This window comes from Eucyclogobius newberryi, unplaced genomic scaffold, assembly GCF_026437365.1.
Source record: "Eucyclogobius newberryi isolate DKJ021-1_F unplaced genomic scaffold, fEucNew1.0.hap1 SCAF_19, whole genome shotgun sequence".
In the NCBI taxonomy this organism is placed as follows: domain Eukaryota; kingdom Metazoa; phylum Chordata; class Actinopteri; order Gobiiformes; family Gobiidae; genus Eucyclogobius; species Eucyclogobius newberryi.
In genome coordinates, this window is record NW_027315823.1 from 766,970 (window position 1) to 781,969 (window position 15,000).

General features: G+C 45.5%; 1 protein-coding gene across 1 annotated transcript in view; it reads left to right on the forward strand.

Moving 5' to 3' along the window:
- pcdh12 (protocadherin 12) overlaps positions 1 to 12,650 on the forward strand; it is a 22,978-nt gene extending 10,328 nt beyond the window's left edge. The window contains exons 3-5 of the mRNA XM_072452884.1: positions 4,744 to 4,829; positions 10,470 to 10,624; positions 12,637 to 12,650. Of these exons, the coding sequence (XP_072308985.1) occupies positions 4,744 to 4,829; positions 10,470 to 10,624; positions 12,637 to 12,650 (255 nt within the window). The remainder of the gene's footprint in view (positions 1 to 4,743; positions 4,830 to 10,469; positions 10,625 to 12,636) is intronic.
- The last annotated feature ends 2,350 nt before the right edge of the window (positions 12,651 to 15,000 follow it).

Genomic DNA, 15,000 nt, shown 5'->3' on the forward strand with positions numbered 1-15,000 from the left:
AGTAAACCCTGTGGTGTTTGTGGTGTAAGCAAACACCGCCTCCACTCGCTCTCTGCTGTCAGAAACAAACGAGCCGAGAAATCACTTTTACCACCGCGACCTGGGGGGGAGGGGGAGGGGGGAGAGAGGGGGAGAGGAGGAGGGGGGAGAGAGGGGGAGAGGAGGAGGGGGGAGAGAGAGGAGGAGAGAGGGGGGAGAGGAGGAGGGGGGAGAGAGAGGAGGAGGAGGGGGGAGAGAGGCGGAGAGGAGGAGGGGGGAGAGAGAGGAGGAGAGAGGGGGGAGAGGAGGAGGGGGGAGAGAGAGGAGGAGGGGGGAGAGAGGGGGAGAGGAGGAGGGGGGAGAGAGAGGAGGAGAGAGGGGGGAGAGGAGGAGGGGGGAGAGAGAGGAGGAGGAGGGGGGAGAGAGGCGGAGAGGAGGGGGGAGAGAGAGGAGGAGGGGGGAGAGGGAGAGGAGGAGAGAGGGGGGGAGAGAGGGGGAGAGGAGGGGGGAGAGAGAGGAGGAGGGGGGAGAGGGAGAGGAGGAGAGAGGGGGGAGAGAGGGGGGAGAGGGAGGAGGAGGAGGGGGGAGAGAGGCGGAGAGGAGGGGGGAGAGGGAGAGGAGGAGAGAGGGGGGAGAGAGGGGGAGAGGAGGGGGGAGAGAGAGGAGGAGGGGGGAGAGGGAGAGGAGGAGAGAGGGGGGAGAGAGGGGGAGAGGAGGGGGGAGAGAGAGGAGGAGGGGGGAGAGGGAGAGGAGGAGAGAGGGGGGAGAGAGGGGGGAGAGGGAGGAGGAGGAGGGGGGAGAGAGGCGGAGAGGAGGGGGGAGAGAGAGGAGGAGGGGGGAGAGGGAGAGGAGGAGAGAGGGGGGAGAGAGGGGGGAGAGGGAGAAGAGGAGGGGGGAGAGGAGGAGAGAGGAGGAGGGGGGAGAGAGAGGAGGAGGAGGGGGGAGAGAGGGGGAGAGGAGGAGGGGGGAGAGAGAGGAGGAGGAGGGGGGAGAGAGGCGGAGAGGAGGAGGGGGGAGAGAGAGGAGGAGAGAGGGGGGAGAGAGAGGAGGAGGAGGGGGGAGAGAGGCGGAGAGGAGGAGGGGGGAGAGAGAGGAGGAGGGGGGAGAGGGAGAGGAGGAGAGAGGAGGAGAGGGAGAAATCTGATTGCAGTCGTGGAAGTAGTATTCAACTTTGTTCCTTAAGTAAAAGTATAGATACAACAGCAAAAAGTACATGAAGTAAAAGTGAAGTACTAGTTTAATCAAGTACTTTAAAGGACACATATTATAAGTAAATAGAGTAAGCAGAGGTCCACCTGAATACCTCACATTCCTGCATTAGCATGTTGAGCGCACATTAGCTTTGTTTATCTCCATAAACGTAAACAGAATTAATTAAATAATGAGAATCAAGCTAAATACAACTCCAGGTTTGTGTTTGATGAAGGAACCATGTCAAATTAGTACTATTTTCCTGTTGTGTAAAAAAAAAAAACATGGAATAATGAGCTACTTAAATGTACTTAAATAAAAGAACATTCTTTTGTGCATTTCTTTGTTTAAACTCGTTGACTTCGAACCTTCTTATCTACAAAATAAATCAAACTAATGCTCTCATTGTTCTATTGTGGCGAGTGTGAGCGGCGCTGGGAGGAGGCTCGAGTCTAGACCCACGCCCTTTGACCCCGAACAAAGAGCACAGACCTGGCTCACGTGAAGCCCGTTTAAAGCCGAGGAAGACAGGAAGCTACCCACAATCCTCTCTGTCGACACAGTTGGCACAAATCAGGCGTTTCCTGCTCCTCAGAGGCCTGACAGGAAGAGGCCGCGTCCAGCTCCGACGAATGTGTTTCCTACATTTGTGACCACGGACAGGTCACACACATTCTGCTGCCCTTTAAACTCTGTCCTTTAAACTTTCTCCTTTAAACTCTGTCCTTTAAACTCTGTCCTTTAAACTTTGTCCTTTAAACTTTGTCCTTTAAACTTTGTCCTTTAAACATGATCTTTGGCATCTCAGGCACAAAGGAGATGAGTCTATAAGAGAGAGCAGAAGTCCTCGTGGTGGGCACAAAGGAGAGGAGTCTACACAAGAGAGCAGAAGTCCTCGTGGTGGGCACAAAGGAGAGGAGTCTACACAAGAGAGCAGGCGTCCTCACTGTGGGCACAAAGGAGATGAGTCTACACGAGAGAGCAGGCGTCCTCACTGTGGGCACAAAGGAGAGGAGTCTACACAAGAGAGCAGAAGTCCTCGTGGTGGGCACAAAGGAGAGGAGTCTATAAGAGAGAGCAGGCGTCCTCGCGGTGGGCACAAAGGAGATGAGTCTACACGAGAGAGCAGGCGTCCTCACTGTGGGCACAAAGGAGAGGAGTCTACACAAGAGAGCAGAAGTCCTCGTGGTGGGCACAAAGGAGAGGAATCTATACGAGAGAGCAGGCGTCCTCACGATGGGCACAAAGGAGATGAGTGGAAACTGGATACAACTTCCCCAGTACTTTCCGTCACAGAAGAGCCTCTGTCGCTAATGGCTAACATCATCCTAACATCATCGTGGAGGAAAGAGAAGAGGCCACTTCCTGTCTCTGCTCTTTCTTCTGCTCGTGTATAAACAGAACAATGTCGCCCTAAATCACTCTCTCCTCTCTCCCTTTCCCCTCCCCCCGTCTCTCTCCTTCCTTCCTCCTCTCTCACTCTCCCTCTCTCACTCCTCCTCTCTCACTCCTCCTCTCTCACTCCCCCTCTCTCACTCCCCCTCTCTCACTCCCCCTCTCTCACTCCCCCTCTCTCACTCCTCCTCTCTCACTCCTCCTCTCTCACTCCCCCTCTCTCACTCCTCCTCTCTCACTCCTCCTCTCTCACTCCTCCTCTCTCACTCCTCCTCTCTCACTCCCCCTCTCTCACTCCCCCTCTCTCACTCCTCCTCTCTCACTCCCCCTCCCTCCCTCCCTCCCTCTCTCCCTCTCTCTCTCTCTCTCTCTCTCTCTCTCTCTCATATACAGTACAGTTGTAGTGAGGTGAGTCTGGTGTAGTGTGCTTAGGTGTAGCAGAGTTGGAGGTGCCGAGTGGACTTCCTCCCTTAAGATCACAAACTGTCAGCGCTTCAGGACCCTCCAGTGAGCTCAGAACCAGGACCCTCCAGAACCAGGACCCTCCTCCAGAACCAGGACCCTCCTCCAGAACCAGGACCCTCCTACAGTGAGCTCAGAACCAGGACCCTCCTCCAGAACCAGGACCCTCCTCCAGAACCAGGACCCTCCTACAGTGAGCTCAGAACCAGGACCCTCCAGAACCAGGACCCTCCTCCAGAACCAGGACCCTCCTCCAGAACCAGGACCCTCCTACAGTGAGCTCAGAACCAGGACCCTCCAGAACCAGGACCCTCCTCCAGAACCAGGACCCTCCTCCAGAACCAGGACCCTCCTACAGTGAGCTCAGAACCAGGACCCTCCAGAACCAGGACCCTCCTACAGAACCAGGACCCTCCAGGGACCAGGACCCTCCTCCAGAACCAGGACCCTCGTCCAGAACCAGGACCCTCTTCCAATGGGCTCAGAACCAGGACCCTCCTCCAGGCAGATGTGTCCTGTTTGAATATACTTATCTTTTAAAACTGCTACATACTTTTCATAACATGAGTATAATAGTGTAATAGTGTAATACTGTAATAGTGTAACAGTATACTAGTGTAATAGTGTAATAGTGTAATAGTTTAATAGTGTAATAGTTTATTAGTTTAATAGTGTAATACTGTAATAGTGTAATAGTGTAATAGTATAATAGTATAATAGTGTAATAGTGTAATAGTGTAATAGTGTAATAGTTTAATAGTGTAATAGTGTAATAGTGTAATAGTGTAATAGTTTAATAGTGTAATAGTGTAATAGTATAATAGTGTAATAGTGTAATAGTTTAATAGTGTAATAGTGTAATAGTATAATAGTGTAATAGTGTAATAGTGTAATACTGTAATAGTTTAATAGTGTAATAGTTTATTAGTTTAATAGTGTAATACTGTAATAGTGTAATAGTATAATAGTATAATAGTGTAATAGTGTAATACTGTAATAGTTTAATAGTGTAATAGTGTAATAGTTTAATAGTGTAATAGAGTAATAGTGTAATAGTTTAATAGTGTAATAGTGTAATAGTGTAATAGCGATTAAGGGTAACGGCCCTTTACTAATGCAGTAAACAATCTTCAACTTCAAACCAACAATATTTAGCAGACTATGGGCCTTAAAGTTGAAGTTCAGGTAGAAACTGTTCTCTGCATCAAGAGCAGAGCACTCATGTTAAGTTTCTCAGCTCCAAAAAAAGTCATAATTTTGTGGCTTGAATGTGTTACTCTAGCGCTGGAGGAGTCTGTTTAGGACCTGTTTGGTTTCGACCTTTAATTGTGAACAAAACTTGGATGACAGTTTTATTCAGACGGCTCAACTGTTTATCCTGCTACAGATTCTTACAACACGATGTTTGGTCTCGAGTTAAAGGAAACAAGCTGGTTCTAAAAAGGTGTGATAATTGGGTCAAAACAACAGTTGGTGCTGTATCAGAATTCAAATAAAACATTGCTAAGGAGATAAGGACAAGTCAAAGCTAAACTGTTGGCCACTGATAGTATCTAATGTGATGAGTTCAATGTGATCCAAAATCTTCTATGGCCTGTAATCGTGCACGAACTCTTGGTTTTAGTACCATATTTACTGAATTCCACGTCCTGGTATGTTTCGTGTTTTCTGAAACGTCTCATTCTGACTTTAGTGCTGCTTGTTCTTCTTCTGCAGCAGATTTCTCAGCTGCTGTCGCTGCTCAGACAAGGCCAGCTCCAGCCCAGGACCAACTTCAGAGGCAACAAGTTCTCCCACCGCAGGTCAGTGTCCGAACACCCACAAGGTCTCCCATCTGCTCACCAGCAAGGTCTCCCATCTGTTCACCAGCAAGGTCTCCCATCTGTACACTAGCAAGGTCTCCCATCTGTAAACCAGCAAGGTTTCCCATCGCAGGTCAGTGTCCGAACACCAGCAAGGTCTCCCACCGCAGGTCAGTGTCCGAACACCAGCAAGGTCTCCCATCTGGACACCAGCAAGGTCTCCCACCGCAGGTCAGTGTCTGAACATCAGCAAGGTCTCCCACCGCAGGTCAGTGTCCGAACACCAGCAAGGTCTCCCACCGCAGGTCAGTGTCCGAACACCAGCAAGGTCTCCCACCGCAGGTCAGTGTCCGAACACCAGTAAGGTCTCCCACCGCAGGTCAGTGTCCGAACACCAGTAAGGTCTCCCACCGCAGGTCGGTGTGCGAACACCAGTAAGGTCTCCCATCTGCCTACCAGCAAGGTCTCCCATCTGTATACCAGCAAGGTCTCCAATCACAGGCCAGTTGTTCTTCTGTATTTGAACACCTGCAAGTGTCCTTTCTAAACAATCATAGTCCTCTTTGGATCGTCATAATCGTTACAAAAAGACATTTGATCACAAAAACAATGGCAAATATAGCCGCAAGCGGCAATGATCGGCCCTCGCCACGCCGCCGCGACACCGCCGCCACGCCGCAAGAGGAGGGGGCGCTAACGCGCCCCAATTGTCCTTTTATCACGCCTACTGCTGAATCTGTGACGCTGTCACATGTTCTCCCCTTTGTTTTACCATCAAAAAGCAATTTTATTTTGAATTCTTGGCAAAATGTGCGGCTTTGCCGCACAGACACCGTGACTCTTTGAATGAAAATGTGGATAACTTTTGATGGTCCTGAAGATGAGTCTCACCAAATTTCAGGTTAATAGGGCTGACGCCCTGGGAGGAGTTTGTGAAAGTCTAAAGTGTAAACATGTTCTGGCCCCATTGGAATAACATGGGAGGTTTCGGTCATCGTTACGGCAACGCCATAACAATTATGACATGGGTCTCATTGACTTTTTTGATGGGGATGCTAAAATTGAGTTGTGTGTCAAATTTCATATAATTTCGCAAAACTAAACATTTAACCTCCATATAAAATCTGTAGGGGGCGCTGTGGCGCCAAATGAATTTATTTCACTTCAAGTAGGTTTAGGGCAAAGAGTTTAACAACTGATTCTAATTTGACGCAATTCGGACTTTATCTGCGCAAACGGCAGAAATTTTAAATATGGGAGATTTCTGAAATTTTAGTTACAGTTTGCGGCTTCGCCGCACAGAGACCGTGAGAGGTATCAATGTAATTTGGATAACTTTTGATGTCCCACTCCTCAGTAGCATTTTCACCAAATTTCAGCTTTTTAGGGCCAACGCCCTGGGAGGAGTTCGTAAAAGTACGACGTTTGGAAAAACTCCGAAGTCATGTTTAGCCATTTTTGAAGTAATATGGCCGACATTTGGTTCGGGGGACGGCGTTGCCGTAATAATATTTTTTACTTCTCTTGTCACCATCTACCTCTGCGCCAAATTTCATGATTCTACGATCAGATTTTTTTTGGGTCATTTCCCATCTCTCAATGCATTTTTGGTACATTTGGTGGCGCTGACGCGCCAATTTTTTTTATTTTAGAAAAGGGAAATAGCCAGAATGTAGAGAGGCACGATTTTTAGAGGTGTGCAAATTTTTGTGACTTTTCGTCAATGTTCACTGGGTGAAAAATAGGGGGGTTGGTCCCGAGAAGAAGAAGAAAGAAAGAAAGAAAGAAAGAATAATATTCCGATGCGAAAACAATGTTTCCCATTTTTCAAATATCATAAACTATACATTTTCGGAAAGCGCTCGCGCTTTCCTACCTCATGGTGTGGGTCCCTGGTCACTGACGGGTACTTTCGATAATTTTGAGTGGGCTCCGCCCACTTTGTGTTTTTGGCCCTCTATACAGTAATAATGTTCAATTTTTGCATTACATGCTTATATGCACGGAACATGCAAGAGATGGGGAACGTATTCGTGAGCTACTTAGCGCAAATGAGTGCTTTATATGGGGATGACGACCGCTTCGCGGTCGTCATCCCAATGTAAAGTGCTCGTTTAGTGCGAACTTTTGCACGGGCTTCGCCCGTTTACAACGGTAATGTTCCATTTTCCTACAACTAATTAGTATGCACGGGGCGTGCATGAGTGGAGGAGTGCGTTAGTGAGTGTTTGGAAGTGGGCGAGCGCTTCGCGCTCGATTTCGTGCGCACTACGTGCGCACTTTCGCAGCCGTGCTTCGCACGGCCTTACGAGATTAATAGGCCTCTCGCCAGCTTGTGGCGCTCGGGCCTAATAATATTAAATAAAAAAGCCCCCTCAAAAAATTAATAGTGAGACTTTTTTTCAATAATGCACTTTATGTGTAAACATTTTTTTTTCTAGAAACCTTCAGTCACCATAATGTATTTAAAAAGTCTCAATGTGACTAGTCGACTAATTGAAACATGAATCGCTGACTCGTGGACCACTAGAATCGTTAGCTGCAGCTCTATAACAGTTAATGTTGTTAAATGCCTCTTGTTACTACTGCAGCAGGTGCTTCCAGTACTACTTTGATATTACTACTACTACTGCTAAATCTATGACTTCATCCGACTCTCCAGAGTGTTTCCCAGTGTTCTCTTCCCAAAGCTCAAAATGGAAGGTGGTTTTGTTTCTAAGGCACTTTCTTCTGGTTGTGTTGTTTTGACTGAGCGTCAGGAAGAGGAGTCACTATTGTGTCCACGGCTCTGGTTCAAGGCTGAAGTCTCAAACACATAAACCTCACTGTCAAGATATCTAATGCAATTGTTCTCAAGTGGTGGTGAAAGTAAATTTTTGGTTGAACAAATTAGTCTAATCTGCACCTAAATATATCCATCCATCCATCCATTTTCTACCGCTTGTATGTTTTTATAAAATGTATAAATTAATTAATTTAATTTAATTTGAAAAAAAAGATTACATTTTCTTGTTTAAATTTTTTTGGGGAAAGAAAATATTTAATCTGGTGTGTTACAAGAATCATGACAGGCATGAGCAGAAGGGCCAACAAAGAGTTAGCTCCAATGCATTTTCATTGGGAGAGTTAGCATGAGCCCCTAAACATGACAAACTAAGAAAAAGGCTGTTGGCGACTGAAAACAATCAACCTAGCATGCTAACATACATGCTAACATACATGCTAACATACATGCAAACATACATGCTAACATACATGCTAACATACATGCAAACATACATGCAAACATACATGCTAACATACATGCTAACATACATGCTAAGACACATGCTAACATACATGCTAACATACATGCTAACATACATGCTAACAACCTCGTGATAAACGTGTTAAATCTAGTGTTCTTCTGGACAATAATGCACCAAAAACAGTTTGACAAGAACATGTTTGTCTTGTTTCATCAAACTATGAATAAGTTAGCTTTATAAAATGGAGCGTGAGAGTTAGATATTGATAGTTATTCCTCATACAACATGCTGCCCACAAACAACAAAAGTACAGGCTTTTTTTCCTGCATCTTCAAAATGAATGTGATAATAAAACTGTGATATCGCTCGTTTCAGTCTTGGCAACTTGATTATCAGAGAAATGATAAGAATGTGGCAGATACAGACGAGACACAACAGTATTCAGTGTACGCAAATATTTTAGCTGCATAGTTTGACGGGATGATTCTCCTGTTGAGTACAATACATAAGATTACATTGTATTTGCATTATATCTAAAAAGCAACATCCCAACAGAATATTAGATAATTCTTATAGTACGTTTTAGTAACTACATTAAAACGACTGCACATTAGTCTGCCCCAAATAAATTGTCTGTTTGCTGTAACCCGACCCAACATTTTTCAAGTGGGTCGGTAGGTAATTTATTTTATTTTTTTTTTCACTTTGAAGGTAAAAAAAAAAAGATCCAAATTTTGCTGTGACGCCGCTGCTGGGCGTGTTTCAATCCCAGAATGCAATGCGCAAGTCAACTTTAAATGAAGCCACACCATGACGCAGAACGGCATGAGCGGTGGCCAGGCCAGTGGTGCAGACAATGTAGGTTCCTTCCTGCATGGTCTGTTTAATACAGAAGTATATAGAGGACTTAAAATGTAGACACATATTTGTTGTGCAATACGTCATTTGTCCGGCGCTTTAGGAGAGATCGGTTGGTGAGTCTGTGAAATGTTTGAAAAATAAAAGATTTGGTGTTTTTTTAACAAAATGCTGATTTTTTTTTTCAGTCGGTTGGTTTTTTTCCCGGGTCGGTCGGGTTACGGCAAACAGACATATTATTTTGCTCAGCCTTAACAAAATGCATTTAACCTGGGCCAAAGAATGTAGCGACGCCATCGGAAATACAGCAATATTTATGATGATTGGGTCAAAGTAGCTCAGTCCCACACTTTGATGGTTCAATACAAGTTTATATTGTTCTGTTATTTTGTTTTAAGGCAAGACATCCACTTTCCATTATAAATCCCAGATAGTGATAGTGAAAAAATGCAACATAAGACTGATTAAGTATTATTTAACTATAAAGTAGTTCCTCACCTGGATTCTCTTGTAACATGAACAATCCTATTATTTGTATCATAACCTTTAGTGTTGTAAATTGTTTCGGGTATTTCTCACCATCACGTGTCAGATGTGAGTGTGATTTACGATTTTATTCTGTAAAATGAGTCAAATGTGTCTGTACTTCCTGTTTCAACCTGCCTCCCCTGGATCAGATGTCAGTCATATCTCATGTTTCTCTCCATTTAACTCCTGGTTCTGGAAAAGCAAAAGGTTTTATTGCAAAGTCAGAGAAGTTTACGACTTTGGGACGTGGGATTCTTCTTCCAACTTGACTTTATTATTAAGCAAAATTGGCTTTTTTGAGCTTTCAACCACGTCATAGCAAGTGTTCCCTCATCAAACACACATAGAGCTGTATTTAGAATAATCCACGCCTTTTCCATCAACTCTGTTCACAAGGTCCTCTTCCATCAAACTTTCAAAAGTCCATTAATCATGGCCAGACTAATGATGAGTATTTCTGCCGTCAAATTGCCTCCATCATAACTGAGCGCCTGCATTTGTCTCGACCACTATAAGCCCTCGTTGAGTTATATTAAACACATTATTTCAAGTCAATCTGTCATTGGTCAAGGACTTTCAAAATGTCTTGATTTGTAAAAGATTGTCCAAGATGACTGCCTTTGAACCTTTTTTCTATTCTTATTACTTAAATACGACTTCTAAAACATGCCACTAAAGAGCATGTTTAAAGGTTGAGTGCATTTCTGCTTTAAGTTGTGCTCATTACAAGTCGCCACATGAGCAGCAGATGAGCTCATTTCCTTTGCGGCCAGTGGAAGTATTAAAAGTCATGAGCAGCAGAAACACCTGACTGAGAGAAAGTAATGTGTAGTTTTCAGTAGATCGTTTTTTTAGTTTCAAATTCTAAAACATGAGATGCCAAAGCAAAGGTGCAAAAGCACGTTTAAAGACCAATCGAAATACAAATAATGCAGAATATGTGCAAAATGTAAGTTTAACTGTAACAGTTGTGTCAGTCCTTCAGTTTGTGCTCTGTGTGCTGCAGGTGTGGGGGTCAGGACTGTGGCGACTGGCAGAGCACCAAGGACAGCGGTCACGGGGAGAGCGAGCCTGGAGATGGGGACATGGGCTGGGACGGGGGACCCGACTGTCCCCTGGACACGCAGCTGGAGGAGGGGCTCAGGGACCTCATCAACACGGGTACGTACGGTGGCCATGTGGACGATGGTATACTGTATGCACCGAGTTATGTCTAAGTATCTACAAATACGCACAAAACAAGTGGGATTTTTTCAACACACGTACACATAATGAACAGCTGTAAGAGCAACAAAGCTGTGTTCATCCGTTTGGACACTGAGAAAGCGTTTGATTCTGTCATCTGGCCATATTTATCAAAAGTTCTAATGTCTCTTTATGATTGTCCAATGAGAACTAAAATGAATTGTCACTGGAAAGACCTACTTACCCTGCAAAGAGGAGTGGGCCAGGGTTGTGCTTGGTCTCCCCCTTTGTACGCTTTGTACTTGTACTTTGTCTCACTTTGAACCATTGGCCCAGTATATTCGACTGAACGATAGAACACATGGCAACATATTTTTGTGTGTGATGGTGATTGTCTGAGCCTCCTCCTCTCCCACTGTGTCTCCTCTGTCCCTCTGTGTCTCCTCTCCCTCTGTGTCTCCTCTGTCCCTCTGAGCCTCCTCCTCTCCCACTGTGTCTCCTCTCCCTCTGTGTCTCCTCTGTCCCTCTGTGTCTCCTCTCCCTCTGTGTCTCCTCTGTCCCTCTGAGCCTCCTCCTCTCCCACTGTGTCTCCTTTGTCCCTCTGTGTCTCCTCTCCCTCTGTGTCTCCTCTGTCCCTCTGTGTCTCCTCTGTCCCTCTGAGCCTCCTCCTCTCCCACTGTGTCTCCTCTGTCCCTCTGAGCCTCCTCCTCTCCCACTGTGTCTCCTCTGTCCCTCTGAGCCTCCTCCTCTCCCTCTGTGTCTCCTCTGTCCCTCTGAGTCTCCTCCTCTAGCACTGTGTCTCCTCTGTCCCTCTGTGTCTCCTCTCCCTCTGTGTCTCCTCTGTCCCTCTGAGCCTCCTCCTCTCCCTCTGTGTCTCCTCTGTCCCTCTGTGTCTCCTCTCCCTCTGTGTCTCCTCTGTCCCTCTGAGCCTCCTCTCCCTCTGTGTCTCCTCTGTCCCTCTGAGCCTCCTCTCCCACTGTGTATCCTCTGTCCCTCTGTGTCTCCTCTCCCTCTGTGTCTCCTCTGTCCCTCTGAGCCTCCTCCTCTCCCTCTGTGTCTCCTCTGTCCCTCTGAGCCTCCTCTCCCTCTGTGTCTCCTCTGTCCCTCTGAGCCTCCTCCTCTCCCACTGTGTCTCCTCTGTCCCTCTGTGTCTCCTCTCCCTCTGTGTCTCCTCTGTCCCTCTGAGCCTCCTCTCCCTCTGTGTCTCCTCTGTCCCTCTGAGCCTCCTCCTCTCCCTCTGTGTCTCCTCTGTCCCTCTGTGTCTCCTCTCCCTCTGTGTCTCCTCTGTCCCTCTGAGCCTCCTCTCCCTCTGTGTCTCCTCTGTCCCTCTGAGCCTCCTCTCCCACTGTGTCTCCTCTGTCCCTCTGTGTCTCCTCTCCCTCTGTGTCTCCTCTGTCCCTCTGAGCCTCCTCCTCTCCCTCTGTGTCTCCTCTGTCCCTCTGAGCCTCCTCTCCCTCTGAGCCTCCTCCTCTCCCTCTGTGTCTCCTCTGTCCCTCTGTGTCTCCTCTCCCTCTGTGTCTCCTCTGTCCCTCTGTGTCTCCTCTCCCTCTGTGTCTCCTCTGTCCCTCTGAGCCTCCTCTCCCATTGTGTCTCCTCTGTCCCTCTGTGTCTCCTCTCCCTCTGTGTCTCCTCTGTCCCTCTGAGCCTCCTCCTCTCCCTCTGTGTCTCCTCTGTCCCTCTGAGCCTCCTCTCCCTCTGTGTCTCCTCTGTCCCTCTGAGCCTCCTCTCCCTCTGTGTCTCCTCCTCTCCCTCTGTGTCTCCTCTGTCCCTCTCTGTCTCCTCTGTCCCTCTGTGTCTCCTCCTCTCCCTCTGTGTCTCCTCCTCTCCCTCTGTGTCTCCTCTGTTCCTCTGAGCCTCCTCCGCTCCCTCTGTGTCTCCTCTGTCCCTCTGTGTCTCCTCTGTTCCTCTGAGCCTCCTCCGCTCCCTCTGTGTCTCCTCTGTCCCTCTGTGTCTCCTCTGTCCCTCTGTGTCTCCTCTGTCCCTCTCAGTCCAAACTGCATGAACAGCCTGGGGCCCCGCGGAGCAGTTATGTGCCTAATGGCAGAGGCAGCACTGATGCAAAAGTTCTAGTTTCCTCAAATACTAAACAAAATATTCATTTTTTATATTGCATGTGTTAAAATAAAATAAAACATTTAAGCTGGTTCTGTCCATATATGAATATGTCTCAACTATGAAAGATAGAGTTGTTCCTTGATGCTAACATGGAATCACATGTTACATCACATGTTACATCACATGTTACATCACATGTTACATCACATGTTACATCACGTTACATCACATGTTACATCACATGTTACATCACATGTTACATCACATGTTACATCACATGTTACATCACATGTTACATCACGTTACATCACATGTTACATCACATGTTACATCACATGTTACATCACATGTTACATCACATGTTACATCACATGTTACATCACGTTACATCACATGTTACATCACGTTACATCACATGTTACATCACATGTTACATCACATGTTACATCACGTTACATCACATGTTACATCACGTTACATCACATGTTACATCACGTTACATCACATGTTACATCACATGTTACATCACATGTTACATCACATGTTACATCACATGTTACATCACATGTTACATCACATGTTACATCACATGTTACATCACATGTTACATCACATGTTACATCACGTTACATCACATGTTACATCACGTTACATCACGTTACATCACATGTTACATCACATGTTACATCACATGTTACATCACATGTTACATCACATGTTACATCACGTTACATCACATGTTACATCACATGTTACATCACATGTTACATCACATGCACGTGAGGGCGAGTCCCATATTAAAGTTTATAACATGTTTATGTCATGATATCTTTGCATTTATCTGCTTTATATGTCAAAGAGGATGTTTAGTGTCATGACATTCTGGCAGAATCAGAATCAGAAGCACAACATAAGAAACCTCTACTTAATGTCAGTTAGCCTCTAGCTCAGATGCTAGTTTTTTGTGCTAATTATCATTTAAAATAAAACACCAAAAGGTTTGTGCACTCAAAAATGACTTCAATCCAGGCTTTGACCAACATGTGATCGATGGGTTGGTATCAGGCCAAACCCTCTGGAATATCCATCACATGTGTTGTTAGCTAATACTAACGGTTAATGCTAACAGCCATAGGAGACTGGCACCGAGCGGCTTCAAATCATCCCGGACTCGGACATTAAACAGCAGACGTGCCAAGATGTGGGAGGCAGTGGCAACGTGAAGTAAAGTCATGTCATAGGCCTTTTATTTCTTTCCCTCGTCCACTCAAAATGACCACTTCACTGCCCAGCGTGCCTTGCATTAGGGGTCAGGGAGTGTGTTTATCCTGCCTGCTGACAGGACCAAACGTACCTGACCCATGAACCCTAAAGAAACATAAAGAAACATAAAGAAACATAAAGAAACATAAAGAAACATAAAGAAACATAAAGAAACATAAAGAAACATAAAGAAACATAAAGAAACATACAACTGCACGTCACAATGGAGCCAATCACAACAGGAAGCAAAGGAAGTCACAGGAACATGTGCGTATCCACCACAACCTGGTCGACAGATTTAACCTACAACTGGATCAAAAACCACCACATTTTCTTTTCTTTAGAGGTCAAGTATTTGATTTAAAATATTAGGTACAACATTATTAATCAGCCGTGCTAAAGCGTGAACAAAGTCTGATCTCAAAATGAACAAAAAATGTATGAAGCATAATTCAACCTTAGTAAATACTTATTAAGCGTCAGAATTTGGGGTTTGTGTGTATTAAGTACAATAGTTATAACAAGTTTGAATCATTCTTGATAAACTTCTACAAATTAAGTCCAGGCTTTATTAAGACGATTCAAAGTGTAGAAATAAAGTGTTAACACATGTTTAAGTTGTTTTGACAAGGTCTTTTGAATGAGGCAGTGGTGCAATATGATCCTGTCACTGATCGCCATGGAGACAAGCACAAACATTACATTTTGCACCTTTAAATGGCTCGTCAGTGTCAATGACTAAAACAAAACAATACTTTTACTAACATTGACAGAAATGCAGTATCACAATCAACACCAGAGAGTAAAGTTGGTGATTAAAGGTGTGAAAGTGCTCGCCTCTCCACAGAGCTGACATGGAACATACTGTAGAACTCTCCTGGAAAAACTAAAAACGTCTTCCTGTAGACGAGCAGGTAACGGACCCTCCACTGGAAAAGTGATGTCGTGCACCTTTAAGGTTATTGTCCCAGATTCAGTTCTTAATACTTGAAAAAATAAAAAATAATTTATAATCTAATTTTGATTAATAAACA